The sequence below is a fragment of the Oryctolagus cuniculus genome, chromosome 4, assembly GCF_051225735.1.
Source record: "Oryctolagus cuniculus isolate XC-2025 breed Fujian yellow rabbit chromosome 4, ASM5122573v1, whole genome shotgun sequence".
NCBI lineage: Eukaryota > Metazoa > Chordata > Mammalia > Lagomorpha > Leporidae > Oryctolagus > Oryctolagus cuniculus.
In genome coordinates this window covers 7,521,989-7,549,813 of record NC_142870.1, presented here as the reverse complement: position 1 = coordinate 7,549,813, position 27,825 = coordinate 7,521,989, and the positions used below count along the sequence as shown (strand labels likewise).

The 27,825-nt window shown below is 45.5% G+C and overlaps 1 protein-coding gene across 7 annotated transcripts in view; it reads left to right on the top strand.

The window, feature by feature from the left end:
* DYRK1A (dual specificity tyrosine phosphorylation regulated kinase 1A) overlaps positions 1–27,825 on the top strand; it is a 144,966-nt gene that overhangs the window by 82,842 nt on the left and 34,299 nt on the right. For 5 of the 7 annotated variants that reach the window (XM_089331406.1, XM_008274878.5, XM_070071824.2 and 2 more), the window contains 3 exons: positions 18,069–18,265; positions 24,426–24,545; positions 26,976–27,164. In XM_089331406.1, the coding sequence (XP_089187532.1) occupies positions 18,146–18,265; positions 24,426–24,545; positions 26,976–27,164 (429 nt within the window). In that variant the 5' untranslated portion in view covers positions 18,069–18,145. The remainder of the gene's footprint in view (positions 1–18,068; positions 18,266–24,425; positions 24,546–26,975; positions 27,165–27,825) is intronic. The other 2 variants (XM_070071825.2, XM_089331408.1) reach the window with 1 other exon arrangement.

Below are 27,825 nucleotides of genomic sequence, written 5' to 3'. Positions count from 1 at the left end.
GATGGCCCAAGTGCTTGGGCCCTGCACCCCATGGGAGACCAGGAAAAGCACCTGGCTCCTGGCTCCTGCCATCGGATCAGCGCGGTGCTCCGGCCGCGGCGGCCATTGGAGGGTGAACCAACGGCAAAGGAAGACCTTTCTCTCTGTCTCTCTCTCTCACTGTCCACTCTGCCTGTTAAAAAATTAAAAAAAAAAAAAAAAAAAAAAAGAGAAGTGGGAGGTGACGCGATGATGGCTGACTTCCCAGAGGAGGAAGGCAGGGCACAGCGAGGTGAGGACAGGGATCAGCAGCTCAGCTAGCACGTGGGGTCAGGGTCAGCCCTGGAGCTCCCAGCGCTGGGGCCTGTTCTCTGTGGCACCACCTCCTGCTGCCTCTACTATGTTGTTTTAAAGAAGCCCTTCACTTATTTTATATGTAGTGTTTCTTTGAGGGAAATTAATGTTATGAAGTTGCAACATTAGCCTCATTTGTTACATTCTATAACTTTTCTTGCCTCTCAGTTTACTCATTTTACATAAAATGGATGACCCAGCCCTGTCTTACTTTAGCCTCTCCAGAGAAGTAATGTCTCTGGAAGCATGGCCTGATAACTTCTTGTGGAACACATTGAAGTAACTGCAGTACTGTTACGATAAATACTGCAGTGGGTGCGACTCAGAAAACAAAGTTAATACATTGCATTAGGAGAAATTCATAATGAAAACAGATATGTGGGAATTTTTTATCATTTCAATATATTGTTTTTATCCTATTTAATGAAAGTCACTGATGGGGAAATTGGCACTGCTTTCCAGATTTTAACATATTCCTACATCTCCACTATATAGGGATCTCTACTGAGCCTTGGAAGAAGTTAGGATCACACAGTGAATTAGTGGAGCTGAGGCTACAGTTGGTTTATTCTGTCCAGTGTGGTGTTTGCTGAGTGCATGTTATAAGCTGACGTTACCAGAGAGATCAATAGTGCTAAGTCCTGTGCTGGTACTACTGCTTATGGCTGACAGGGTGTAGTCTCCAGAAAGGCGGCAGTTTTGTTCTCGACGTACTTATTTAATTTTTTTAAGATTTTATTTTATTTGAAAATCAGAGAGAGAGAGAGAGAGAGACATAGAGATCAAGATCTTCCATTCGCTGGTTCACTCCTCAAATGACAGCAGTAGCTGGGTTAGACCAGGCTGAAGCCAGAAGACAGGAGCTTCATTTGGGTTTCCCAGTGGGTGGCAGGTGCCTGTGTACTTGGACCATCTTCCACTGCTTTCCCAGGCGCATAAACAGGGAGCTGGATCAGAGTGGAGCAGTGCACATACAGGATGTGAGCATCTCAGGAGGCAGTTTGATCTGCACCACAGCTCCTGCCCCCATGTGTTTACTGTGGTCTCCAGGTATGTGTTAATTCTGTGTGCATTAAGGTAGGTCAGCTGGTGTGGCAAACATACTTACCTAACGTTTTAGTACATGTTTGTTTCTAATGACTGTCACATGAGAAGGTATCGGCACTGTTCTCCAGTTATTTGGAGACCAAACTGTTGACTTATTTCCTGTCTTAAATATAACATTATCCAAAGGTTGTTCTGGGTTTTGAGTCGTTGAATGGAGGTCGCCTGGAAATTTTCTCTTGGGAAGTTTTGGTGGATCAGGCCTACTAGTGCTGTTACTTCTGTTGACATTCCATTGACCATCTGTGGTCACGTGGCTCTGCTAACTGCAAGGGAGGCTGGGGACGTAGTCTGTGTCAGTCAGGAAGAGAAATGCTTTTAGGTATCAATTAGCAGTCTTTAGATGTGGAAATGTAGTGACTATAAACATCACCAGCAAGACATTGGCATGTGGTGTATCTCAAGTCTGCATAATTACTTTCTTAGCTTCCCTTGATTTTGCTGAATTATCCCTCCCCCATCACTCCACACTGGTCCCGTTTTTGGAGGATTGTGTCCTCCATTGTTCATTTACATGTGATATTCAGATCGCTTGGTTGTGGTCAACAGAAACCCATCCCTTTCTAACTTGGGCAGAAAATGAATTGATTGCAAGGTTAAAAGTCGTTCCACAGAATAGAATCTGAAGCTGGAGACTGCTAGAAAAATAAGTGCAGTCCAGAGTGGCAGGTTAAGGGACACAAGCAGGCCTGATTGCTCCATAGGTCAGTCCAGGCAGGGGCTGTACCTGGTGTGTGGCATGGGATTGCTGCGTGAACCTCAGCCTTCCTGCCCCCGCTGGGGACGTTCTCTCTCTCTCTCTCTCTCTCTCTCTCTCTCTCTCTCTCTCTCTCTCCCCACACCTGGTAGCAGTGACCTCCCAGGATGCAAGTCCTGAGCAGAAACACGGGGCTGTCCAAACTTCTCATTGACCAAGCCTTGGAGATTGTACTAGGAGGCATGGCTTTCCTGCCTCCCACGATTCCTGTCTGCAAGCTATTCAGACATCAGGTGCCCCCCAAATGACAGATACCTGCTTGAGAGCCTTTTTTATCAGGAGAAGTATTTTGTAGGGTAGGAAATTGTGTTCCTCTTGATTTTGCTACTGACCATTTGGGGTAAGTTTGTTTGTTTGTTTGTTTGTTTTTTTAAGATTTATTTACTTATTTGAAAGAGTTACACAGAGTGAAGGAAAGACAGAGAAAGAGGTCTTCCATCTGCTGGTTCACTCCCCAATTGGCCGCAACAGCCGGAACTGCGCCCATCGGAAGCCGGGAGCCAGGAGCTTCTGGGTGTCCCACATGAGTGCAGGGGCCCAAGCACTTGAGCCATCTTCTACTGCTTTCCCAGGCCACAGCAGAGAGCTGGATTGGAAATGGAGCAGCCAGGTCTTGAACCGGCACCCATCTGGGATGCTGGCATTGTAGGCGGTGGCTTTACCTGCTGTGTCACAGTGCTGGCCCCTGGAATAAGTTGTTAAATCTCTTGATTGCTGTTGCCCTCTGCATAAGTTGAGACGGGGGATTTAGATGTCTGACAGTGTCTGTTCACTTATTCACTGATGGAGTAAATACTTAGTGAGTGTCTCTCATGTGTTGGCAAAAAGAATTGAGTACCAGACCCTTACCTGTTGTGGTGGGCCGGTGAGCAGAGTCGTCGTTCTAGTACAGTTGGGGTGACGTGTTCCAGCAGTCCAGCCCCGGATGCTGTAGGACCTCACAGGGAAGAGTGTTGTGGCAGGGGATTCAGGGCTCACTCTGCTGCTTTCACTGGTTCACTGGTTGTCTGCTTTAAGCCTTTGTGTTGTTGCAGTTGTGGGAACATAGCAGTACAGGAGACCAGTGCCCTCCCTCCAGGCACTAATTGTGGGGCTGTTGTGGCCGGCAGCTTGCTTGGTGCTGTGGCGACTTTGAACAGCCCGCTAAGGATGGAGCAGGGCAGCAGTTCCCTTTAGGACTGTGGGAAGTTTCTTAGACAAGATGACGTTTGCTCTAGTTCCTGGACTTTGAGCTCGAGATTTCAAGGAGCATACGAGAAGCGAACAGGGACTGCTGTGCTGGCACTGTTGCAGAATGGCGGTGTTAGTTCATCAGATGGAAGGGGTGTCACGGGAGAGCAGGAGAGCAGCAGGGGGGCCAGTGCGGTGACAGAGATGTCGACTCTCCCCTGAAGCCTTTGGGTGTTTAACGTGTCATGGATTTGACCCTTTTTTCAGGCCATGAGCTTCGATGGCAGTGGGGAGAATGAATGGAAGGCACGGGGTCTGCGTAAGGAAGTCTCTGCAGAACCCCCCCCCCCCCCAACACACACACCCCGGGCCGGCATCTCGTGAGATTTTCACAGAGTATGGGCATAAGCAGCTGGGGTTGTGAGACATTCCAGAGGCCAGAGTCACAGAATGTGGTCAGACTGGAGGAAAGGGATTGGAGAGGTGGAGCTGAAAAAGTGATAGAGGGGTGGGGATGCCGTTTATAGAACTGGGTCAAACTTGGCGCTCCTGCCCGCTCCCAAGCCTAGGCAGACGTGGTTAAATATAGTATGCCGTGCTTTCCAGCTGAGGCTGAAGTTAGCTTTGGAATCTTTTCTATGATAGTGAGCGCTCCAGCCAGCCACTGCCGGTCGGGGCACTTCACTGCTGAGGGCCATGCCTGGGAGGGGGTGTGGGGGAAGGATCTCACCACTTCTGGTCCCCTTTGGCCCTGTTTTATTTTCTTCAGAACACTCATCGCTTTCTGCAGTTGTCACATTCCTTTTTTTCTGTTGTTTTTGTTTATTGTCTGAGGATTGCACCCCCCGGTAAAACACAGTGCGTGCCGGAATGCCTGAATCCCACCTGTCGTCTTCACATTCACATCCTGAACGCTGAAAATAGTGTTGAGAATGACACTGTCCAATAGAAATACAATAGAAACCATTTATGTTATTAAATAATTTTTACCAGTCATATTTAGAAACAAGTAAAAAGTATATGGAAATATTATTTTAATTTGAAATTTGAACAGATGATAATGAGATCATTCACATCCTTTTTTGGTCCCTCTCTGAATCTTGTAGTTATACATCTATAGCACGTCTCAGCTTTGACAACCTCGTGTCAGGTGCTCAGTAGCCACGTGTGACTGTTGGCTACCACATAGAATGGTGGAGGTCTGAAGTATAGCAGGGATTTGATAGGTGTTAAATACATGAATTTGAGACGAGAATTAAAGGCTGCATATAGAATCGAGGAAGGAGTCTGCTTTCCTGGTGAGGCAGTTGAGCGTATTGATGTGCTCACGCTAGAACTGGGAGAGTGAGCCGGAGAGAGGAGGATGTGGGACACTAGCTGGAGGAAAACGGGCCTGCGGAGGTCGCCACTGGGCCGGAGATCTGCAGCCTGTTGCTGCCTGTGTCTTGCCGTCTCGTCTCTTTTGAAGAGCGTCTTCAGTTACATTTTAGAGAACTAAACCCAAGTTATTTAGCATAATTTTTTTTAAAGATTGATTTTATTTGAAAGGCAGAGTTACAGAGTGAGGGAGGGAGAGAGATATCTTCCATCTGCTGTTCACTCCCCAAATGGCTGCAACGGCCAGGGCCAGGCCAGGCCAGGCTGAAGCCAGGAGCTTCTTCCGTGTGGTGGGTCTCCCTTGTGGGTGGCGAGGGCCCTGGGACTTGGACCAGCTGCTGCTGCTCTCCCAGACACGTTAGCAGGGGGCTGGATGGGAAGTGGAGCAACCAGGGCTTGAACCGAAGCCTATACGAGAAGCCGGCATCGCAGACTTTTTACACCACAGTACTCGCCCCTAGCACAAACTTTTAATTGGATTGGATTTACTGTTCCCTGCATTTTAGATATTAGATAGTTTAGGGTCATTTTAAAAGCCCTTAAGTATTTTCCTTGATGACTTAAAAGACAAAACAAACATTTATTTTTTAGTCAGGAGGTTGGAAAAATGCTATTGGCTTGTATCAGTGTTTTTACTTTGGGTACCATTCCACTAGAAAAAAGTACTTTCTGTATTAAAATGTTTATTGACTCAGATTTTTGTCATTGTTTATGTTGGGAATTATTTGAAGTCTGTGTATTGCATGTGTCTGAACATTCTCCCAAATGGTGCTGGTTAGGACGCCACGTCCGTGTCAGAGCGCGAGCCTCGGTGTCCTCCGGCTGCACCTTGGCTTCCTACTGATGCTCGCACTTAGTGGCAGGGGTGGCGGTTCAAGTAGCTGGATTCCTGCGCTCTGCTGGGAGACCTGGGTTGAGTTCCCAGCTCCTGGCTTTAGCCTCCAGGTTGTAGAAGACGTTTGAGGAGTGAACCAGTAGATGGACTCTCTCCTTTTGTGTCTCTGCCTCTCAAAACAAAACACCAGAGACTGCCTCAGAAAGGGTGCTTTGGAGATGTGGGAGGGAGGGTGTTCTGTTTATTTTGACAAAGGGACAGCGATCCTGTGCGTTATTTGCGAGGGACTCGGGCTGTTTGGACAGGTGATGTGTGTTTTTCAGTATCACGTAGCTGACCTCAGGAGCCAGGACTGCAGAGGCGCTGGACCTGCGTGCCCCGGGCCAGCTTCATTTCCCTGCCAGTGCCCTTTCCTTTCTGATGTGACGTCTTGGCTGTTGCATGCCTGCTGAGATGAGAGCTGCTGGGACACACGAGGAAGCTGCCTTTGGGCTCCGAGTGCAGGACAGTAGGAGGGTCAGCACCCGCTTTAGCCCGGTCTGACTTTGTGATAGTCACCACCACTCTTCCCGGTCGCCTGACCTTCCCCGCCTACACAGGTTTCCCAGTCCTGTCAGTTCTGACCTCTCCTTTTTCCTCTCCTGAAGGTCTGGGTCCCATGTCTGGCCTGTGGAAGTAAGCACCTACCTGACCTGTGCAGTTACTCCGTTTGCATCAGCACTGTTGTTTCTGTACGCCAGATGCCATGCTGATTGTTAACTCTTCAGTTTTCTTAGGACTCTCGAGATTTAAGTACTGTTATTAACCCATTCTGCAGATGGAAAAATAGACACACATTTCACTTACGCAGTCACGCAGTGGCCAGCTGGTGCTCCTGAGTGGCCAGACTGAATCCAGACATTTCAGAGTCGTCGTTACTGTAGCCAAAAGCATAACTGGAGCTGACACCCTGCAAAGCCTGTTCACAAAATCCAGATTCCTTCCTCAGGCTGCCACTGAGGCTCCTCTGACCCTGCCTACCTTTCTGGCCTTAATCTGCTCCCCCATCTGTATGGTCTGTTCTGCAGCCGAGCTTGAGCTGCTATTTAAACCACTACTTGAAAGAGAGCCGGTGGTCCAATAGGCAAAACCGTTGGAGGGCTAGCAGAGAATGTGCTGGAGAGCAGCTGCGGCCGCCGTGCAGGAGCTGCAGCCTCCAGAGGTAGCGTCAGCCCGCTATGTTCTCCCGGGTGTTTTTGTGAGCTGGTCACAAGACTCATGGGTACTAAGTAACTAGCTCTTCATTTTAAAATTTTTGTTATTATTTGAGAGGCAAAAAGAGAAGGAACATATGCTGGTTCACTCCCTAGATGCCCACAACAGCCGGGAACTCAGTCCGGGTCTCCCACAGGGATGGCAGGAACCCAGTGATTTGAGCCATCAGCATTGCTTCCAAGGGTCTACATTAACAGGAAATTGTGAGTCAGGAGCTGGGGCCAGGTACTCTGATACGGGCTGCAAGTGTCCCATCTGGTGTCTTCAACTCCTAGGCTGAAGGCCTGCCCACTCTGATTTTTTGGGTAATTTCTAAAATTTGATATAAAGTTTATTTTTTCTTGGACTCTTTATTTTTTAAAAATTTAATTGTGCAGTTTTGAGAAGTACAGTGTGATACTTCAGCAGGTTTATGTGTGTGTAATCTTCAAATCTGGTAGCTAGCATTTCCATCTCCTTAACCTTCAAGCTTCTTAATGAACATGTGATTGTTGCACTTCAGATTGGTTCTGGGCATCCTAATTGCGCTCCTTTTTGGCCAGCGGTCTTTTCACCTGAGTTTGGGAAGGACATTCTCAAGCAGGATGCTGTTTCTTAGGCACCTGCTGGCTCTCTCCCCGTCGTCTTTCCTCTGCAAGGGCTGCACAGTCTTGTCTTTGAGGAGGGTTTCCCACAGGTCGCAGTGGCAAAGCAGGCGGACCTAGAGATGCAGTCCGGGGAGTGCTGTGTGGGCACTATGGACTGGGGGCTGCCACACTTATGGCTGCTCGGGGCTCTGCACCTCAGTTTCTTCCCATGTAGAATGTAACAAATACTGCCATAATACGACCAAATCCATGGGGCTTTGAGGGTATAAGATATGCTGGTAGCAGTCTGGCATGGGGTAAGGGTTCAGTGAATGTTATTACTGAATCTTTACTTTGTAACTGCAAAACTACCCAAAGACTCTGATTAATGGTCCTAGAAACTTTTTTTTTTTTTTTTTTGACAGGCAGAGTGGACACTGAGAGAGAGAGAGACAGAAAGGTCTTCCTTTGCCGTTGGTTCACCCTCCAATGGCCGCCGCGGCCGGCGCACCGCGCTGATCCGATGGCAGGAGCCAGGTGTTTCTCCTGGTCTCCCATGGGGTGCAGGGCCCAAGCACTTGGGCCATCCTCCACTGCACTCCCTGGCCACAGCAGAGAGCTGGCCTGGAAGAGGGGCCACCGGGACAGTATCTGGCACCCCGACTGGGACTAGAACCCGGTGTGCCGGTGCCGCAAGGCGGAGGATTAGCCTAGTGAGCCGCAGCACCGGCAGAAACATGTTTTATCCATGCTGTTACTGAGGGTATTTTTTCTGGTTTTCTTTGAGGTTAAAGATTAAATCTGTTATTTTACTACTTTCTTTTTGTTGTTTTTGTTACTACTTTTTAAGAAAAGATGTATTAATTTATTTTTGAAAGAGTTACAATGAGAGAGAGAGAGAAAGAAAGAAATCGATCTGTCTTTTGGTTCACGCCCAGATGACCACAACCCCCAGGGCTGGGCCAGTCTGAAGCCAGGAGCTTCAACTGGGTCTCCCATGTGGGTGGCAGGGGTTCAAGCGCTTGGGCCATCTTCTTCTGCTTTTTCCAGGCCATTTGCAGGGAGCTGGTTGGGACGTGGAGCAGCCGGGACAAAAACTCGTGCCCATATGGGATGCTGGCATTGCAGGCAGTGGCTTTAACTGCTATGCCTCGACGCTGGCTCCTATTGACTGGTGATTAGTAAGTTTGAAAGTGTGGCCATGTACTTACTGGTTTGTGAGAATTAAGTTTTTTCTTCTCCTTTCCCCTTGCATCCCCCTTCTAGTAGGAGTGAGGGACCCTGGTGTTTTAAGCTGTATTGTTAAAGTGCTTTCTTTGTATGTTAAGGATATTGGAACACAACATTTGGTGGATCATTTTGGTTTAGTGTAGAACTGAGATACTGCTCAGTGAGTTAACCACTTTCGCATAGTATATAAGAGAGAGGAAAGAGGGAAAATTATAAGCTTTAAAATTATGTGCTTGTTTACTCTCTAAATATACGTTTAATGAAGGGCTACTTTTCTAATAAATTTTAGAATCATTGTTGAACAATTAATTTGCCTGTGCTTAGCTTTTAAAATGTCTCTGGTCAGATGAATATCTTGCCCTGTAAGTAGTTTGTAATGGAAAATTCCCATAAATATACTGTGTTTTAATTGGAATTACCATGCCAAATGAGTGCCTCATTGGATAAATTTAAGTATTAAGCTGCAATTCAATATAGGTGCTCAAGTACTTAACTGAGCTTAAAAATGTCTTCTGTGTTGAACAGCTGTTTAGCTCTACCTAAAAAAGAGTAAGTAAGGAGTATGTGCATGGTCCCCCTCTTGTTTCCCTGGGAAGAAAGAGGGGGAAAAGTAAAAAAAAAATTCCCCCCCACAGCTGCCGTTGCTGTGTCTGCTGTTGAAGAAGACAGCAGAGGTCAGGGAGGCTCGAGGCCCTTTCCTTTCCCAGGAAGCCTTATGTGCGTGAACCTTGGTAGCACCTGGAGACCCTTAGAGTCGCATGGCTGTGGCCCGTGCAGGTCCCGGGCCTGCGGGAGGTACCATTTCTACCTGCTGGAGGAGTGCGGTCAGCTCCGCACATGCAGTGGTGCGGTGCTGTGGCCTAACGGGCCTGGCTCTGACACGACTGCCATCCAGGGAGCTGCAGTCTCGGTGGGGGACGGCAAGTCTTCAGTCATTACGTTTGTTTATATACACACACGCACACACACACACGCATTATGTGTGCATATTATTTAAAAATTTGATTGTTTTTACTGTCTTTGTTTAGATTTTTAAAAAATGAACTAAGTTGGAGTCTTACCTATCATTTGTTAAAAATCTCTCCTTTAAACTTGAATCAGAGGCCGGCGCCGCGGCTCACTAGGCTAATCCTCCGCCTAGCGGCGCCGGCACACCGGGTTCTAGTCCCGGTCGGGGCGCCGGATTCTTTCCCGGTTGCCCCTCTTCCAGGCCAGCCCTCTGCTGTGGCCAGGGAGTGCAGTGGAGGATGGCCCAGGTGCTTGGGCCCTGCACCCCATGGGAGACCAGGAAAAGCACCTGGCTCCCGGCTCCTGCCATCGGATCAGCGCGGTGCGCCGGCCGCAGCGCACCGGCCGCGGCGGCCATTGGAGGGTGAACCAACGGCAAAGGAAGACCTTTCTCTCTGTCTCTCTCTCTCACTGTCCACTCTGCCTGTCCAAAAAAAAAAAAAAAGAAAACTTGAATCAGAGACTCCAGGTCAGCATGTAACATTTCCTGTCTGTGGTGTTTGCCAGGGGAAAGAGGACTTTGGGCTTGTGTGTGATTGGATGGGATGAGTCCTGTCGTTTCGCATGTGAGGAGATGCACTGACTGTGGGCTGTGTTGACACAGGTCCCAAGGCGAGCAAGAAGAATCTCTTCACTCCAGCCCCATGGATTTCCACACAGCACACTGAACCTTCCAGATGTGTTTCTTGTTTTGTCTTGTAAACAGCTCTGCGAATCAGAGGCAAGGCACAGGCGTGCAGTGTGCGCATGAGCAGCCGCAGCCTTACTTGCGTGTTCCTGTTGTGGGTGCTGTCCCTCAGCGGTCGCACAGGCGACTCTGACCGTGCAGAAGCTCTGATGACTGAAATGGCGGGGGCCTCGACCTGGAGTTGCCCATCAGGCTTGCCGGTTTCATGTGCTGATGACTGCTTTTATGTGTGTGTGTTTTGAGATTTATATATGGGGGTTGGCACTGCGGTGTAGCGGTTAAAGCCGCTGCCTGTGGTGCTGACATCCCATATGGGCACCTGTTCAAGTCCTGGCAGCTCCACTTCCGATCCAGCTCTCTGCTATGGCCTGGGAAAGCAGTAGAAGATGGTCCAAGTTTTTGGGCCCCTGAATCTACGTGGGAGATCCAGAAGAAGTTCCCAGCTCCTGGCTTCAGATCAGCCCAGTTCCAGCCATTGAAACCAACTGGGGAGTGAACCAGCGAATGGAAGACCTTTCTCTGCCTCTCCTTCTCTGTTTAACTCTGACTTGCAAATGAATAAATAAATCTTTTTTTTTTTTTTTTAAACAGGCAGGGTTAAAGAGTGAGAGAGAGAGAGAGAGACAGAGAAAAAGATCTTCCTTTTCCATTGGTTCACCCCCTAAATGGCTGCTACAGCTGGTGCGCTGCGGCCGGCGCACTGCGCCAATCCGAAGCCAGGAGCCAGATACTTCCTCCTGGTCTCCCATGCAGGTGCAGGGGCCCAAGCACTTGGGCCATCTTGTGCTGCCTTCCCAGGCCATAGCAGAGAGTTGGACTGGAATAGGAGCAACTGGGACAGAATCCGGCGCCCCAGCTGGGACTAGAACCCGGGGTGCCGGCAGCGCCGGCCTCTTTTTTTTTTTTTTTTTTTTTTAAAGACTTCTTTATTTGAGAGGAGAGAGAGGGAGAGAGATCCTCTTATCTTCTGGTTCACTCCCCAGATGTCCACAAGGGCTAGGGCCCAGCCAAGCCAAAGTCAGGAGCCAATGACTTCTTCCGGGTCTCCCAAATGGGTGCAGGGACCTAGATACTTGGGCCATCTTCCGCTGCTTTGCCAGGCACATTAGCCCTACCATCCACTAGTTCATTACCCAAAAGCCTACAACAGTGGGGGCTGGGCCAGGAATGCAATCCAGGTCTCCCACAGGGGTGGCAGGAACCCAACTACTTGAGCCATTACTTGCTGCTTACCAGAGTACACATTAACAGGAAGCTGGAGTTGGGACAGAGCCAGGACATGGACCAAGGCATTCTGATGTAGTATGTGGGTATCTCAAGTGGCTGCCTAACCCACTGTGGCACAACACATGCCCCATTGTGAACTTTTTGAGCAGTTTGGTCATGTCTGTAGAAGATTGAATATACTCTTTTGGCTAGGGGGATGTGTGTGGGCGGGGGGGGGGGTTGGAAAGTGTGTGTGTGTGCGCGTGTGCGGGTTGGAAAAGTACCTGCGTTCTGTAGTGACATATCTTGGCCACTAGAGGGTAATAAGAAATCAGTTGATTCTTCCCTGACATGAGATCAGTTACTAGCTACTCCCTATTAGCTATGCACATAGTCCCTTTGTAGTTTCACTTTAATTTATATCAGTATTAATGTATTTAATTAATATAGTGGAGTCATACCATACACTCTGTGCTTGAGATACAGAAGGGAGCAAGATGATTGATGAGATGCGACTGTTCTTTATTTCTGACTCCTAAGTCCCTTGTTTTCAAAGTATTTTTTCACTCTTATCCTTTTCAACTCCCTCCTCCCTTTCTCCACGGTTTCTTCATAGTCTAAGCACTGCTGATGGACTGAGTTTGTTCTTTGAGTGCACAGTTACTGAGTCCTGCCTTGTTCCGGCGCTGTTCTCGGTGCTGGTGATGCCATGGGGCACACACCTGACTCACTCTCGGACTGGGCTCCTCACGTGCCTGTATTTCAGCTGTCCCTTCGACTTCTGTCCTCTTCACAAGGGACCTTGCAGGTTTCTCCCTTGTAAGCTGGGCCACCCATCACCCCTCTCCTTAGAACCTTGCCCTCGTAAGAGCTTCTGTATTTGGATACTATTGTTTTACCTGAATGACCTCCTTTTTGTCAGTTATTCTTTCATTTAGCTGTTTGTCTTTAAACTCTGATATGCATTAATAATGGCACAGGAATGATCCCCTGGCAACGTTCTCACTAACACGCTCAAGTTAGCTAAGTCGTGCACATTGCGACCCACAATAGCTGTTTGGACTTGTCATTTTACTCAGTGTCTTCTCCTAGGCTCATTTGCTATTCCCTCTGTGTGTCCCACTATCTTTTTGGGTCTTACCATGTCCCAGTGTTTGAGATCTCTCCGTGAAATACGTGGCTGTTGACTAAATGCTGCTCCCTTTTAATACTATGGTCTCTACCTATTACAGTTTTTTGGTAAACAATAGTTACTTGACTGAAGTGAGAAAACTACTTTTTTTTTTTTAAAACTAAGATACTTAACAACAAACCTTCTATGAATTTGAATTTTTAGGAATTCATAGAAACGTGCTCATGGTAAAAATGATCCCTACAGTTAAGTAGGATATAAATAGTGCATGAGACCCAGCGTGCATGCATTGCCCCCAGCTTGCTGTTTACACTATCTGACAGTAATTACAAATATTTTGGTATTGAACTCCAGACAGATAATGATTTTGAAGATTGTTTTATATTAAGTATGTTTATTATACGTTGTAACATCTGATATCGTGATATGTATTGTATGTTCCCGGGCTAAAATGTAATAGCTAATTTTTTGTTTAGTTTAATAATAAAGATTATGTGTAACATGGTAGATACCAAGTTGAACCATACGAAATTGTGTTTTATAGACCAAACTGGGTCAACTATCAGCAATTTCAGAGGATTCCATGTGATATTTTATTATCATTTTTGCTGTAATCTAAACTGTATCCTCTTTTCCCATTACATTTAAATTAAAAGGGAAAATAGAAACTTAGAGTGCAAATCATGTGATTTGCTTAGAAAGTGGAGTTGATAAGAGAGAAATGCCTATATCGTCTGTCTTGTTTAAGTCCTTCATAGGAAAGGCTGGCTGAATGAGTGGCCGTATGGGGGAAATTAGATTTCTGGATGTCATGCATGGCACCTGAGCTAAGAGAGGGGACAGTGCACATGGGGTAGGCACACCTGTAGGCAGGGTCACTAGTGTCCCTGAGCTAAGAGAGGGGACAGTGCATACGGGGCCTGCACACCTGTAGGGAGGGTCACTAGTGTCCCTGAGCTAAGAGAGGGGACAGTGCACACAGGGCCGGCACACCTGTAGGCAGGGTCACTAGTGTCCCTGAGCTAAGAGAGGGGACAGTGCACACAGGGCCTGCACACCTGTAGGCAGGGTCACTAGTGTCCCTGAGCTAAGAGAGGGGACCATGCACACGCAGCAGGCACACCTGTAGGCAGGGTCACTAGTGTCCCTGAGCTAAGAGAGGGGACCGTGCACACGCAGCAGGCACACCTGTAGGCAGGGTCACTAGTGTCCCTGAGCTAAGAGAGGGGACAGTGCACACAGGGCCTGCACACCTGTAGGCAGGGTCACTAGTGTCCCTGAGCTAAGAGAGGGGACCATGCACACGCAGCAGGCACACCTGTAGGCAGGGTCACTAGTGTCCCTGAGCTAAGAGAGGGGACAGTGCACACGGGGCCTGCACACCTGTAGGCAGGGTCACTAGTGTCCCTGAGCTAAGAGAGGGGACCGTGCACACGCAGCAGGCACACCTGTAGGCAGGGTCACTAGTGTCCCTGAGCTAAGAGGGGACAGTGCACACAGGGCCTGCACACCTGTAGGCAGGGTCACTAGTGTCCCTGAGCTAAGAGGGGACAGTGCACACGCAGCAGGCACACCTGTAGGCAGGGTCACTAGTGTCCCTGCTGCCCCTTGCAGAGGCTTCATTCATCTTGCACTTTACTAAGCAGCTGATTGTTACTAGCTATGTATGGTAGATGGTATAATAGCTTCAAATCCCAGAAATGCAAAACAAAAATGATTTATTAGTCCACATTCAGACTACCCCCACAAAAATTTAAAAGAACATTGCATTGTCACCTAGCACACCAATCTTATACATAGGAATATGTTTTGGGCTTAATATTGGGGAAGAAAGTCTTTTAGTGTGTTACGTAGTCAGAATACAGTGACTGTATTAGTCAGACAGCTTGTCTTAGGTGCTACTCAAAACAGCATTGGCTTCATTCAGTGGCTTCCTAGAGATTTAGACTCTGAAGCCCTAACTATATCTACTGAATCAGAATCTACATCCTAAACAGGAATCAAAGACAGTTTGTAAGCTTACTAAAATTTGAGAAGTGCTGTTTTAGCTCATGAATGGCATTGTGGCTCCCATGAGACAATGCCAGTGTAGCCCCCAGAAAGTAAGTACTTGTTGAATTTAATGCATGATTACTGAATCTAGGTTGAGAAAATGAACTAAGATTCTCATCATCGTCGTCATCATTGAAGAGCTGCCTTTCTTGATGTAATCCTTTCCTGGCTATCTGGCTAAAAGGATTATCATCTGCCCTTCCAGAAGCATCCTGGAGTCAGAGTCTGCCCATACCAAGTGGTCAGTTTGATGTCTTATGAAAATACGTAGTATAATTGAGAGCTTATGAAAATAGAAATTGAGGGGTTGGCACCGTGACACAGTAGGTTATTCCTCTGCCTACAGCGCCAGCATCCCATGTGGATGCCGGTTCTAATCCCAGCTGCTCCTCTTCCAGTCCAGCTCTCTGCCGTGGCTTGGGAAAGCAGTGGAAGATGGCCCAAGTCCTTGGGCCCCTGCACCCACATGGGAGACCAGGAAGAAGCTCCTGGATCCTGGCTTCGGATCGGCACAGCTCCGGACGTTGCAGCCATTTAGGGAGTGAACCAATGGAAGAAAGACCTTTCACTCTGTCTATCCCTCTCACTGTCTGTAACTCTACCACTCAAATAAATAAAATCTTAAAAAAAGAAAATAGAAATTGATAATATATATATAAATTAAGGAAGCAAATAAGTTTTAGTGCGTAAAGAAATGTGTAATCCAATGTGACGTAAGGTAATTAGAAGTCATGTGTATGTGGGAACATAAAAAGCTTAGTTGAACACAAGGTAAGAAAGGAACAAAACAGTTGGAGCAAACAGAAAGATTGTTGGTGTTCTCACATAATTAAAACCCAGCTGCATGCTGTTTATAATAAGAAGCATACCTAGAACATAAGGAAACAGGAAGATTGAAAGTAAAAAGATGGGCAAAGCATACTACGCAAAACTTGAAGAAGACATAGCTTGATGTAGTCACACTGATATCAGCAAAGCAAAAACATTATTGGAAATGAAGAGAACAGTTTATAATGATGATAGATTTAATTAATCAGAAAAGTGTAGCAGCTCTAGATTTGGGTTGTCCAGTAACATAGCTTAAATGGGAGAGTTTTAACACACCTGTTGGTAACTGATGGAATAAGATGAGAGCAGAAATAAAACAGTGCGCATGCGTGCGCACACACACACACACACACACACACACACACACTCATTCTTCCCCTCTGTTATTTGACATTGAGGTTTCTGGTTTTTTTTTTTTTTTTTTTTTGGCTGTAAAAAACATTGGGAGCAAAGTTGCTCCATGTAATTGAATCAACCGAATGTGTTTTTTGTTTGTTTATTTAAGAGGCAGAGTTACAGACGGAGAGACAGAGAGCTCTTCCTCCTCTGCTTCGCTCCCCCAAAATGGCTGCAATGACCAGAGCTGGGCCGATCCAAAGGCAGGAGCCAGGAGCTTCTTCTGGGTCTCCCACGTGGGTAGCAGGGGCCCAAGCACTTGGGCCATCTTCCACTGCTTTCCCTGGCACACTAGCAGGGAGCTGGACTGGAAGTGGAGCAGCTGAGACCCGGACCGGCGCCTGCATGGGATGCCGACGCACCGCAGGTGGAGGCTTAACCTACTGTGCCCCAACGCCTACTCCGTGTTTTTCATTTCTGAATAGTGAAATGATTAGAAAGGTCATGCTATCTGTCATCGCAGGTCCTCTGCTCTTTCACTCACTTAGCAGGTATTTACTAGTCACGTAGCGTGGGTCAGTTAGGGTCTCACAGCACCCGAGTCATGGGGAGAGACAGAAACTGCGCTCCGAAAGCTGCGCTCAGGGCAGGTGGTACTCAGACTGGAAGGGGTGCGGAATTCAGATGTGTGTCTTAGAACACTGTAGCCATCCATGTGGAAGACACACAGAGCTACAAACAGGCAGAACAGAGAAAGCTATTGGATGCCTGCTTTGATCATCTTAGACCTGTGATGATGAGGATGGGAGAAAGGGTTGTATTTGAATGCTCTTGTACGAGATGGAACCAGCAGAATGAGTGGCATGAGGTGAGCTAGGGAGGAAAAAAATTCTAATGCGATTCCTACCATGTGATTCTGGTCAACTGCATGGTGTTTGCTGTGGGAGAAAATAGAAGCAGAAGTGTCTGGAGGCAACTGAGCTTTGCTTTCTTCAGTTTGCAGAATCTGTGCAATGTTCAAGTAGTGGGTCTGCTCTGCAGGAACAGGCGCCATGCCCATGTCCTTAACTACATCACAGGATGCTCACAATGTGGTACGGTTACTAACTGCATTGATTGTCAGTGCTGTTCTGAGTACTCCCATGTGTTAGAGCACTTAGCCCCAGTCTCCACTGCAGGTAGGTATCACCGATACTAGCAACTAGCAGGAAGGTGGGTGTGCACAGCCATGCAGCCCCGGAGTGGTGTGGAGCTGGCACGTCTCCCCTGGCAGCCTGGTTGAGAGCCGGTGGTCTCACTGTGGAACCCATGCTGCTGCTGCATGTGTCAGAACAGTGGGCATCAGAAAAAGTGTCCTGGTGCTGGACAGTGTGGGCTGTTGAGGGGTGGGAGCTAGTTCGTCCTGTGTCTAGATTTTGGTGCTTTGTTTTGGCTGAATGTAAGAACACAGGTCTCTCTCTGTTCTCTTGCTGAAGGAAGAATTACCTTTTATTAGTCAGCTACCAATACTTTTATGGACGCCATTTCTACCATGGATATTATGGTCATGGTTCTGGTCTACCCATGGGCTATTTATTAAGATTCTTATTATTTTTATTTACTTGGTGGCGAGCTTGCCAGGTCTGGGTTCTCTGAGGACTGTGTTGGAGAGGTCCCTCAGAGGAAGCCACCATCCTTGAGTTGAGAATTGTAGTTCTGTGCTTGTGTGTGTGTTTCTCCAACCTTTCGTGACCTGTAACAGTAGGATGGGGTTCCCCTCTGGTTTGGAGGATGCTAGGAATACCTGGCAGGTGCAGAGCAGCATCTCAGCGTTGTTTCGAGTTGATTTGTGAGCAGCGGATCCGTTGGAGTCTCCCTTCTCAAGAATTCACAGTATCACTCACATAATGCTTCTCCGTTGAGAAGTCTTGTGTGTGAAAAATAAGTATGAAAGGTTACTGCTGGTGCTTTACAAAAAAGGTTTTCTTAGTATTTCCTTGGCACAGATTTATAGATAACTTGTTTAAATCACTATATTTTTGCCATTTAAAATATATAATATTTATGTTGAGTGGCATATAACTGTAGCTGTAAAGGTTTTTTTAATACTACTGAGCATTTTAATGTCCTTGTTTAAAAGAAATACCAGAATGTCAAGCAATACAAACATTAGGAAATGAATATCTCCTTAAACCCCATGTATCTTCTTGTAGGAGGAGAGACTTCAGCATGCAAACCTTCATCTGTTCGGCTTGCACCGTCATTTTCATTCCATGCTGCTGGCCTTCAGATGGCTGGACAGATGCCCCATTCACATCAGTACAGTGACCGTCGCCAGCCAAACATAAGTGACCAACAGGTTTCTGCCTTATCGTATTCTGACCAGATTCAGCAACCTCTAACTAACCAGGTAAGTTCATGAAGCATAAGAAAGGACCATTGGAGTGTTAGTTTATATCCTAAAAATTTTGAGACATTAATTGGGCAGAATGCTTTGTTTGTTTTAGGTTGTACCTGCTATATGGGATTCTGAGTTGACAAATCACTCTGTATTAAAACAGTTTGTTGATATTTTCTTTTACTTCATATTTTACTTTATTACCAAACAGTCATAAACATATCCATGGTCTCTGATTCTGGAATAGAGGAAAATGTCATTTCCAAAGGAAGAGAAAGCTTACTTTTTATGGAATATTGGCAAAGTAAAAGCCAAAAAATCAAACAGAAAAAGCTAACTTACAGGAAAACAAGATTCAATTACAGCACATTTAAAGAACCAATTTTAGTGTTATTATACATTACTTGAGCACATTGAAAAGTTCATGGATAATGGAATAGAAACATGCATTTCCTATGAATTTTTGGAAGTATCCTCATACAAAAACAAAAGTAAAACTCTTTAAAAAAACAGCTATGCAAGTTAACCATGCTATTCATTCTAATAGACTAGAAATTCAGTTTTCCATAAAGTAGATGGTATTAATGAGAATAAATGCTGGTACATCTTAATAAAGATAGATAAACATCTTAATAAACATACAAACATAGACACAATGTGTGTGTTTTAAATATCTTTATGAATGAATGAACTTGACTCTTTGCATTGATTTTTGGTTTGAGGAGAATTTCCTTTATGTTTTATTTTTTTAAATTTGAGAAGGATGGAGAGTTGAGAGAAACCCAGACTCGCTTGTGCAGTCCTCAGCTGAGTGCAGAGACCAGGCTGGAGCCATGAGCTGGATGGCAGGAACCGACAGCTACTTGAGCCAGCGTGGCTGCATCCCAGGGTCTGCCCAGGAGCGGGAGCCAGCTGTGGCGTGTGGGCCTCTGAAGCAGTAGCTGAACCACTAGACCAAGGGCCTGCCCTGAGGAGGATTTTCTTATTAGCTATACCCGAAAAGAAGTTTCTTTCCCCACAGGGTTGCATGTGTGATGAACACTGAAAATGACTGCCCTTCCATTGCCAGTATTTAGGTGGCTGATAACAGGAAGTAATGATCAAAAGCTTCCAAAGTTTCTCACGTTTCATTAGAAGGCATCATCTTTCCTCTAATTCAGTGATACAAGGTACTCCAACAGGTTTAGGAAACGGACTTAAAAAAAGAGATTGATTTATCTATTTGAAAGGCAGAGTCAGAGAGAGAGCCCTTCCGTCCGCCGACCCACCTCTAAATGGCCGCAACGGCTGGAGCTGGGCCGATCTGAAGCCAGGAGCTTCCTCCAGGCTTGGGTGCAGGGGCTCAGGCACTTAGGCCAGTGTCCAGATGGGTGCTGGCACTGCAGGCAGAGGCTTCTCCTATACCACAGTGCCGGCCCTTGCATTATGCTCTGAAGAAACAAAGCATGGTTGGATTAATTTTCCAGTTGTTTAGAAGTAGCCTGTCAAGCAAAGTGCTATTTGTGATGGACTTTTCCAGCTGAAGACACTGGGCCCCCCTTGTGGCTTCTCCAGTGTGCAAGCAGTCAGCTTCGGCATCCAGCCCAGGCTTCCGTCTTCAGATACTGTACTGTTTGACATCTAACTTCTGGGAGCCTCAGAGGCCGAGACAAACTCCTAGTCTGTTAAAGTTATTTTAGTAATTTAGTTAGAGTGCCAGCCTTTATATGCAGCTAACATCTTGTTTGGGTTTGGATTATTTAAAACATGAGAGATATTTCACTTCGTATATGTACTTTAAGCTGTAAAACATTTAAAAAGATCCATATGGTATAAGAAACTTGCCTTTTAAGTAATAATAACCAGCCAAATATTTGTACCAAAATCCTCAAGTTCCTGAGCTGATAACTTACATTAGAAGATAGCTTTCTCAGAACTGACAAAGTGGCTGACGTAGTATGGCCTACAAGGCACAGGCTGTGGGCTCCTGTCTTTGAGTCGGGTCAGCGTGGACCCTTCAGATCTGTTCCTTGAGTGTGAAATTGGTACCCTAGACCGCACCCCCTGAAGCACCTTGTAGTACAATTTTCTGTGATTTCACTGTGACTTGTATTGATTCTTGTCATCCTGTCAGTGTCTTTCAAGTAAGATTTCTTGTATATCGAAATGAACTTCATTATTTTTAGAAAGATTTGGGTTTTTATTTATTTGAAAGGCAGAGTAAGAGAGAGAGAGAGAGAGCGTTTCCAGTTGCTGGGTCACTCCTTGGATGGCCTTGGTGGCTGGGTCTGGGCCAGGCTGAAGCCAGGAGTCCATAGCTTCTTTGGGTCTCCCTCCTGAGTGGCAGGGGCCCAAGTACTTGGGCCATCTCCCCTGCTTTTCTGGGTGCATTAGCGAGGAGCTGGATCAGAAGTAGAGCAGCCAGGTCTTGAATCGATGCCCAAATGAACTGACTTTAACTTTTAATTCTGGTGGTTAATCTTTGTTATATGAAAAATTTTGTCCAAAAATAAATTTAGGAGACAAGATAAATGTAGTAAAGGTAGTGTGGAAGAGCAAGGCCGGTGTTTGGAATGCCGAGTGTCTTTGGGCTCCCCCGGTTTTCTGCCAGTACCCTAGACATGTGTGGTAGATGCTAGTCAGCTTTAGTAATAGCTCTCAAAATAGCAAGGCCGGCAGGATATAGTGTTTCTGATTCTTTGTTACATATGAGATATGAGGTCAACAGAAATGAAATGAATGAAATAGATATTAGCAAACTAGAAATAACTTTTGATAAAAGTCCTAGGGCTTTCATTGTAGAATATTCTGGAAAAAAGGAGTTAAAGGTTGTTTTAGCTTTTAATACTGACATAAGGAAGTGCAGGTGCTCTTTCGCTTTGTGGTCTGTGTGAAGAGACCGGGCAAGAGATGTGAGCACTGTGGGCGGGTGTCCAGTGCTGGCAGTCGGGGAGCTGAGGCCGTAGGTGACGTCTCATCCAGTTTCCTGTCTGCACGTGGCTCTTGTGTTGGGCCCTTTGTGTATCATGGGCTTGCTTTTCAGCTTTGGAAGGGAGGGAGGAGGGGAGCCACTGACTGCATCACTCTGTTCTCTTGAGTTGTGACTGTAAGAAGCAGGAGGTGGGGAACACACCCAGCGCTTAAGGCGGACCTTGAGTCTTGGTATAGATGTGGAATTGATATTTAGAAAAGTTGTTTTCTAATTCTGGATTTGTACTTCTGTCATTGCAGCAGTACAAAACAAAATTTGGTTGATTAGTATGAAACCCCAGTAGAAAGGGAGTGCTGTTACTTAGTAGAAATTAAGTTGTCCTTTCCTTGTATTTTGAGCCCTCTGTACAAGGTAGTGTTTGACGCACTGAAATAGACTCTGGTCGTGTGCATGGTAGGCATCTGCTTGATACATACAGATGCCCCCAAAATAGTAACTTCTGTTGCCAGGACCGAAGTAAAGTGCTGGGCAGCAGCCACTGGATTTGGCCTTGCAGGTGGATTTTGAGCAGCAGGCCAAGGCTAGTGCCCTTGGGAAGCGCTGACATTTGGGCAGAAGTGTGATCACAGGACACGGTGCTGCTGATGTGGCTTTGTGTGTGTACTGTATGTGTGCCATTATTTTCTTCATTGGAATTTTGGTGTTCTCAGTGAGCATCATTACCCCTGGATGTAGCCACTGATTATTTTTTCATTTAGTTGCAATACCAGTGGGACTGTAAATGGGTCAATTAAGAACCTGAAGATTTTGACTTTTTTTACCTAATTAATTTTATAGGTACATATGCTTATTTCATGTATGCCTCAATTATTTTGTCTAGCAAATAGCCTAAAAATGACTTACCTAAGATAGAAGCCTAAAATTGGAAGGGAGCTGCTGGCCAAGGGCCGGTTCCGGCAGGGCTTGGCAGGGTCACCTGAGCCGCCTCTGCTGGACTCCTTGCTGGCTGTAGGCGCGGTGGTCAGGTCACTTCACTCAGAGCTTCAGCTTTCTCTGTGAGCTGGTGGCTGGAATAATACTTCCTCATGGTGCTGTTGGGTTGCATGCCGGCCATGTAAAGATGTGCATGCTAAAAACAGTGTTTACTAAATACTTGGCCACTGTTATTTTATTATTGACAAGTTAGTTAGTTGGCTTCACCAGTGGTAATACTTCCTGTCAGCTTTTATTTTGGAAGTAATGAAAGATTTCACTGGTTAAGATGTTGTGAAACCTCACACTGAGGCCATGCTGTAGAAGTCCAAACAGGGGCTTTGTTTGCAAACAATGTCAGGAACTTCAGTAACTTAAGCAAAAAACAAAAATGGAAACTTTGTTCGTTGCCTTAAATGCTTATATTGTTCATTTTCATAACATGAAAAGAATTGACATGTTGATCATTGATATTTTTCTTTTGATAAAGGAATATATAAAATATCCTATGAATTTAGCTTCACTTATTGTTTCCTTTTAGAAAAATAAAACAATGTGTATCTGAAAAATTAAGTGACTCAGGTTGATTCTGATGATCTGTTCAGACAAATAATTAACAATCCTGGAGGGTTTCCATCCCCTCAGACCTTATTTGGAACTGTAAGATCCTAAGATGCTCTCTTGGGAAGAGATATTATTAACTTCATTTGATAATCCAATGAGTTTGCCACCGGGATAACAGCTTTGTAGGCTGAGATCCCTGCAGAGAAACTGCGGTTAACACTGGTGGAGGAGGCAGCACCTAGGTCAGAGGTAGCGGCACTGCAGCTCTTCAGGCGCAGGGATGGTGCGGTGTCCTGCTCTGCCCTGTCGGAGCCCTCCCTTCCTTTGTTGTTAGTGTAGGTTAGCTTAGCAGAGACATTTCTGTGAGGTCTTGGTATGACGGGTTTGTTCTTACTCTGCTCCTGAAGTTGACCCGAGTGTCCTTTGAAGAAGGCCTGTGGTGTGGACTTCTGGCCCAGTAGACTTCGTGGTATGAATGTGTTTAAGAGCTGGAGGCAGGAACACGAGCATGGGCGAGGGCGCCTTGAGTGGAGGTCGCAGGTTTTGAGGATCTCTTGACTGCTCAGAGCCCCTTTGGGAACCACATCACTTGGGCATGGCATTTATGGGAAGAATGGGCCTTGGACAGCGGTCTGAGGTCATAGACAGGCTGATAGATTGTTGAGAGGGTGCTGTCTTCATTATCGCAGTGCACATGTGAAGCAGGAGCCCCTCCCTGCCTACTGGATAATGGAGGGAACTGTGGTTTAGGGATAGGTAAGAGGGAGAAAGGTGTGAGGGAAAGGTTGGGGTACTCCTGTGGGTGGGATGTTTTATTTACTTCATTGTATGGGAAAATGATGGTAGGGCCTGATGGTGTCAGGAGCTGTAGTTCTTCAGCCCCAGAAGTTGGAAGGAAGGGGGCTCTACTGCCAGCTTGTTTTGGGGGGCTAATTGGATCTTGAAGTTCTGTTTTAGGAAACTGGAAGTTGCTTCCAGTGGCTGTTTTTTGTTTCTGTGTTTTGTATGCCTGTTGCAAACCAGGTCAGATTTGTAATAATTCAGAAGAAATTTTTCTGTAGGCTAATTATGTAGTTAGGAAGCCCTGTTTCTCTCCTCTACCCCGTTTTAGAACGAGTAAAGGTTTTTTATTAGTGCTTTAGACTGACTCATAATTGTACATATTTATGAGATGTGATAGTGGTACTTCAGTACAAGTATACAATGTGTAATGACCAGATCAGCTATTGGCATATATACCACTGCAAACACTGATCATGTCTTTGTTTTAGGGACATTCAGAATCCTTTCTTGTAGCTATTTTGAACTATAAACAGATTATTGCTGACTGTAATCACCCCACTGTGCTTACGGAACACCAGAACTTACTCCTCCTCTTCTCCAGGCAGCCCCTCTAGGCAGCATTGCGTGTGGCTCCTGCATAAAGGGCATGTCTGTGATTCGCTGTTTAAATTTCAGGGCAGCAGGTTGAAGCCTTGGGCAACTGTGTGTGTTATCTTCTAATTCCATTTATTTATTTCAGTCGTCATCATTTATTTATTTCAGTGGGATCCAGATGAAAGAGATACCTGACAGAGAATGTATAATCTTGTAATTTAGAAATCTGTTTTTTTTTTTTTAATTTATTTATTAATTTATTTTTTTAGTAGTAACATGCAGGTTACTGAAGAGGGAATTATGCCAGTGCAGTCTGGTTAAAGAGTTAGTCTTTTCTGTCTATTTAAGGTGATGCCTGATATTGTCATGTTACAGAGGCGGATGCCCCAAACCTTCCGTGATCCAGCAACTGCTCCCCTGAGAAAACTTTCTGTTGACTTGATCAAAACATACAAGCATATTAATGAGGTAAGACTACTGATTGATTCCAGTGGCGTCTATCTTGCCACAGGTCAGGGGTAAAGAGTTATTTTGTGGCCTCTTTAAACATCCTAGACTTGGTTTATTCCTACAGATTGTCATATTGGTGGTTATTTAAAAGGCCTGGTTAATGGTTTATAGATACTATAATTATAACTATGTTAAAAGGTATACTGACAAGGACTGCTAAAAATAGATAATAATAGATACCTAATCTTTTTCAAAGGTGTATGTAATATGCTGAGTTATCATTTTTTTAAAGATTTATTTATTTTACTTGAAAGTCAGAGTTGCGGGGCGGGGGGGGGGGGGATCTTCCATCTACTGGTTCACTCCTCAATTGGCCGCAAAGGCCGGAACTGCACCAATCCAAAGCCAGGAGCTTCTTCTGGGTCTCCTACGAGGTAGCAGGGGCCCAAGGACTTGAGCCATCTTCTACTGCTATCCCAGGCCATAGCAGAGAGGTGGATCGGAAGTGGAACAGCCGGGTCTCGAACTGGTGCCCGTATAGGATGCCGATGCTTCAGGCCAGGGCACTAACCCGCTGCGCCACAGCGCTGGCCCCTGAGTTATCATTTTTATAACTGTTCTCCAAAACAAGGAAGAGAAGGAATAATGGCTGTAGAGTACTCATGAGTTGAGAGTTTTGCTTAAGTTAGGTCTGTGCATTTCTTTCCACTGTGGCCATGAATGTCAGAAGCTCTGAGAGACATTTAAGACTCAGTTACAGGCATTTGGCTAGTTTCTTCGATTGGTCTGTATTTCTGTAGTTTTATTGTCTTCTAAAACTTTGTGTATGTTCTTTTCTATCTTTTCATGATGGAAGAAAATAAAAACAGCAAGCACTTTGAATTACTAGTCTTATAATTGGATATTTGCCACCAAAAATGATTTTCCTGGTAATTTAGACCTTTGATTGACTGCCATTTTCTTCTGGCCTCACTCAGCTCTGGGATTAGTTATGAAATAAGCCTTTCGAGAAGAGAAAAAGAGGAGCCCCTGCTTGCTTTTCTCTTCAGTAGGAGCCCTGCTTTGACATGGAAGACCTCTGCTATCTTTAGAGCCACTTAGCTAAGAAGATGTTCTTACATCACCGTATTATTATATTAGCTATATATTGTGGCAATGAAAAATCACAGTGCACTCAGTAACATTTCTGGGTTAGATTTTATGCATATATACATATACATATACATATATATATATAAAATAAAAGATATACCAAACTTCTTAGAATTACCAGAAATACATAATAAATTATTACCAATATGGTAATATGAGTTGGCTAATATCTGATAAATTGTTGTCAACAAAGCATGAGATTTATTTATGTATTTATTTGAATGGCATAATGTCAGAGAAGGAGATATGCACACACACACACACACGCACAAGAGACAGAGATGGAGACAAACAGCCACGGGTTCTTACTGCTACTGTTTCACTCCCTAAATGCCCATGACAGCCAGGGACTGGTATAGGCTGAAGCTGGGAACCAGGAACCCATCTGGATCTCCCATGAACATGGCAGGAACCCCTATACTTGGACCATCACCTGCTGCTTTCCAGGTGCATTAGCAGGGAGCTGTGTCAGAGGCATGGAGGAGCTGGGACTCAGACCAGGCATGCCAGTGTGGGATGTGGGTATCTAAACAGTGGCAGTGAGATGGACATGACTTTTATGTTAATCTTATTATTGACTTGAGAAACTGAACCTGTCTCAGTGGGCCTTTTTTATTTCATCTACATCAGGGATGGGAAGTGCTGGCCCACGGCCTGTATAAGGCCTGTGAATGGACTTTCCTTGCCAGAGCAACTACAGACGGGACTCAAACTTCCATGCAATGTGGCATGCTAATTTTTAAGTTGATAATTTTGTGTGGCCCACAAATGATGTTATAAATACTCAAATGGCCCTTGGCAGAAAAAAGGTTCCCTACCCCGATCTACATTGAGACTTTCATTTTTAGTCTTTTCCATACGATGGGCACAAGAGCACTTGGGAATGTGAGGCTGTGAAAGGGGGTTTCTGCGGTCTGACGTTTGCTGTTGTATCGCAGACAGATCTGTCACTGTACCTCGCCTTGCATAAATTAGACCTTAATCTAACAAGCAGAGGCTCACCAGCCCCTCTGTTCTTTCTGAATGGGATGCTTTGGGCCAGTCATTTGATATCTCCTGTTTATAAAATAAATAGGCAGTATAATTATAAAGTGAATCTCATTGAAAACATTGTTCATTGATTATATCTAACAAATATTTATCAACTGTAGAAAGCTTTTTCATCTTTTGTATTTGTTACAAAAAATAGCGACTCAGCAGTTTCCTGCTGATAGATTTATCTGTATGAACTTGACACATGTTCTCTACCTTAAGTGGTTTACATTATTTACTTAACACCACGTGTTCTCATTTCAGGTTTACTATGCAAAAAAGAAGCGAAGACACCAGCAAGGCCAGGGAGACGATTCTAGTCACAAGAAGGAGCGGAAGGTTTACAACGATGGTTATGATGACGACAACTACGATTATATTGTAAAAAACGGAGAAAAGTGGATGGACCGTTATGAAATTGACTCCTTGATAGGCAAAGGTTCTTTTGGACAGGTAACTTAGTGGAAAATGCTGCATTTCATGCATTGGAAGGAATTCCTAGTGAATCTTTCCTCAGTGGTACACTTCAGTATTTTTAAAATGATCTAAAAAGGGCTTTCTAAATATTTGTGTTATCATAGTTCTCCATAGATGCTATGATTGCATCAGCTGTAAAAACTCCATTACTTTTTTAAACTTTATATGACTACCAAGTGCTTATTTTACTAATGAACAAGTTGTTACTATTTTTATTTACATTTTGATTTTGTTTATTTGAGAAGGGGAGAAAGCACACATGCTCCCCTTTCCACAGTTCATGCCTCAGATGTCCCCAGCAGCCGGTCCACGCTTAGGCCTGGCGGCCAAGAACTTAATCCAAATCTCCCGTGTGGGCAGCAGGGACCCAACCACTTGAACCTTCACTGCCGCCTTCTAAGGTCTGCGTTAGAAGAAATCTGGAATTGAGAGCAGAGCTGGGCCTCAAACCCAGGTGCTCTGAAATGGGATCTGGGCCTCTCAGTTGGTGTCTTAACCACCAGGCCAAATGCCCAGCCCAACTTAGTGGTGGATTTTAATCTTTCATTTGAACTTTTTATAGTTTGTGGATGATTCCTCATTGTCTGCGTTAGAGATACTTGCCTTCCTGTCTGATAGACCTCTTCACAGAGAAAAG